This window comes from Mandrillus leucophaeus, unplaced genomic scaffold (assembly GCF_000951045.1).
Source record: "Mandrillus leucophaeus isolate KB7577 unplaced genomic scaffold, Mleu.le_1.0 Scaffold198, whole genome shotgun sequence".
Classification (NCBI taxonomy): Eukaryota; Metazoa; Chordata; class Mammalia; order Primates; family Cercopithecidae; genus Mandrillus; species Mandrillus leucophaeus.
In genome coordinates this window covers 2854791-2856243 of record NW_012102009.1, presented here as the reverse complement: position 1 = coordinate 2856243, position 1453 = coordinate 2854791, and the positions used below count along the sequence as shown (strand labels likewise).

Below are 1453 nucleotides of genomic sequence, written 5' to 3'. Positions count from 1 at the left end.
TTTTTTTTTTTTTTAATAATAAACTCTTAGTTTGTGATTTATTTTTTTAAATTTTAGGAGGGGTTTATTTCAACTATTCAGTACCTAAATGCTTTCCCTGATCCCTTGATATTGGTTGATATATAAGATTAACAAAGTAAGCTGATCTATGTACAGATTTACAGTTTCTTATCTATAATTCAGAAACTCAAAAATGGCAAAAAAAAACCTCCACCAAAAACCGAAACACCCTGCCCTGAATTCATTTGGCCATGCAGTCTAATCTGAACTGATATGGTGCTTGTTATAATCTTTATTTAGTGTGAATGTTGATACGTGTGGCTGCAGAAATATTGGTGTTTTGATTACAGGGTGCTGGTGCAGAAGCCACTGGGAGGTCTAAAGTAATATGCAGTATTTGGATTATATTATCTTTCTAGAAATCTAAAAGTCAGGATTCTAAAAGGCATTTGGCTCCAGAGATTTCAGATAAGGGACTCTGGGTCTGTATTAGTCTAAGCAAAACATCAGCAGGGAGGTAAATGCATGGCAGAAAATGTTATGCAAATCGAGAAACTTAAGTAGGTACATCTTATCAGCTATTTATACAATACTGTAAATAATATAATATATTTAATGATATTTAATGATATGGAATATTAAGGTTATATGTGACATTGTGAATGAATAAAATTTGAATAGAGAAACTGTTTTACAGAATGTTCCGTACCCTTCCCCCTCCGGCCTTTTTTTTGTTACAGCAAAGTTCTCATATAGATGTGGTTCGTTTTCCATGTGTGGTTTATATCAATGAAGTCCGAGTCATACCCCCAGGAGTAAGAGCCCATAGCAGTCTGCCAGACAATAGAGCATATGGGTAAGTCAACTCTCTTTTTAAAAGTATTTTTTGGTAAAAGATTGTCTTAGAAACATATTCTTAAATGCAAAAATGTAAGGGAATAGTTTACAAGTAATAAAATCCTGAAATTATTCAGTTATGGTTATGCTGCATTGTAATTAGGTCTATATTTTCTGTATAATGCATATATCATCTTAAACCTGAAAACAGTAATTATTTGACCTGTGTACTAGGTAGGATTTTTCTTTATTCATTTTTTTTTAACTGATGGTGTTAGGTTTACATTTTCTAAAATATTCTGGGATGGTATAACCAGGTAGATAAAGTATTTTTAACCTGATTTTTCTCTTGAAAATAAGTGGGAATTAGTTGAAATATTTACAAGTGTATTTTACTATTATTACCGTTATTGCTACCTTTTTTTTTTTTTTGAGATGGAGTTTTGCTCTTGTTGTCCCGTCTGGAATGCAATGGTGTGATCTTGGCTGACTGCACCCTCTGCCTCCCGGGTTCAAACGAGTCTCCTGCCTCAGCCTCCTGAGTAGCTGGGATTACCCCGCTACCATACCTGGCTAATTTTTTGTATTTTTAGTAGAGACGGGGTTTCACAATATT

At 33.7% G+C, this 1453-nt stretch overlaps 1 protein-coding gene across 1 annotated transcript in view; it reads left to right on the top strand.

Annotated features, from left to right (window-relative positions):
- Positions 1-1453, top strand: part of KIAA1429 (KIAA1429 ortholog) — a 79171-nt gene that overhangs the window by 8307 nt on the left and 69411 nt on the right. Inside the window, exon 2 of the mRNA XM_011978682.1 lies at positions 741-856. Coding sequence (XP_011834072.1) covers positions 741-856 — 116 coding nt within the window. The remainder of the gene's footprint in view (positions 1-740; positions 857-1453) is intronic.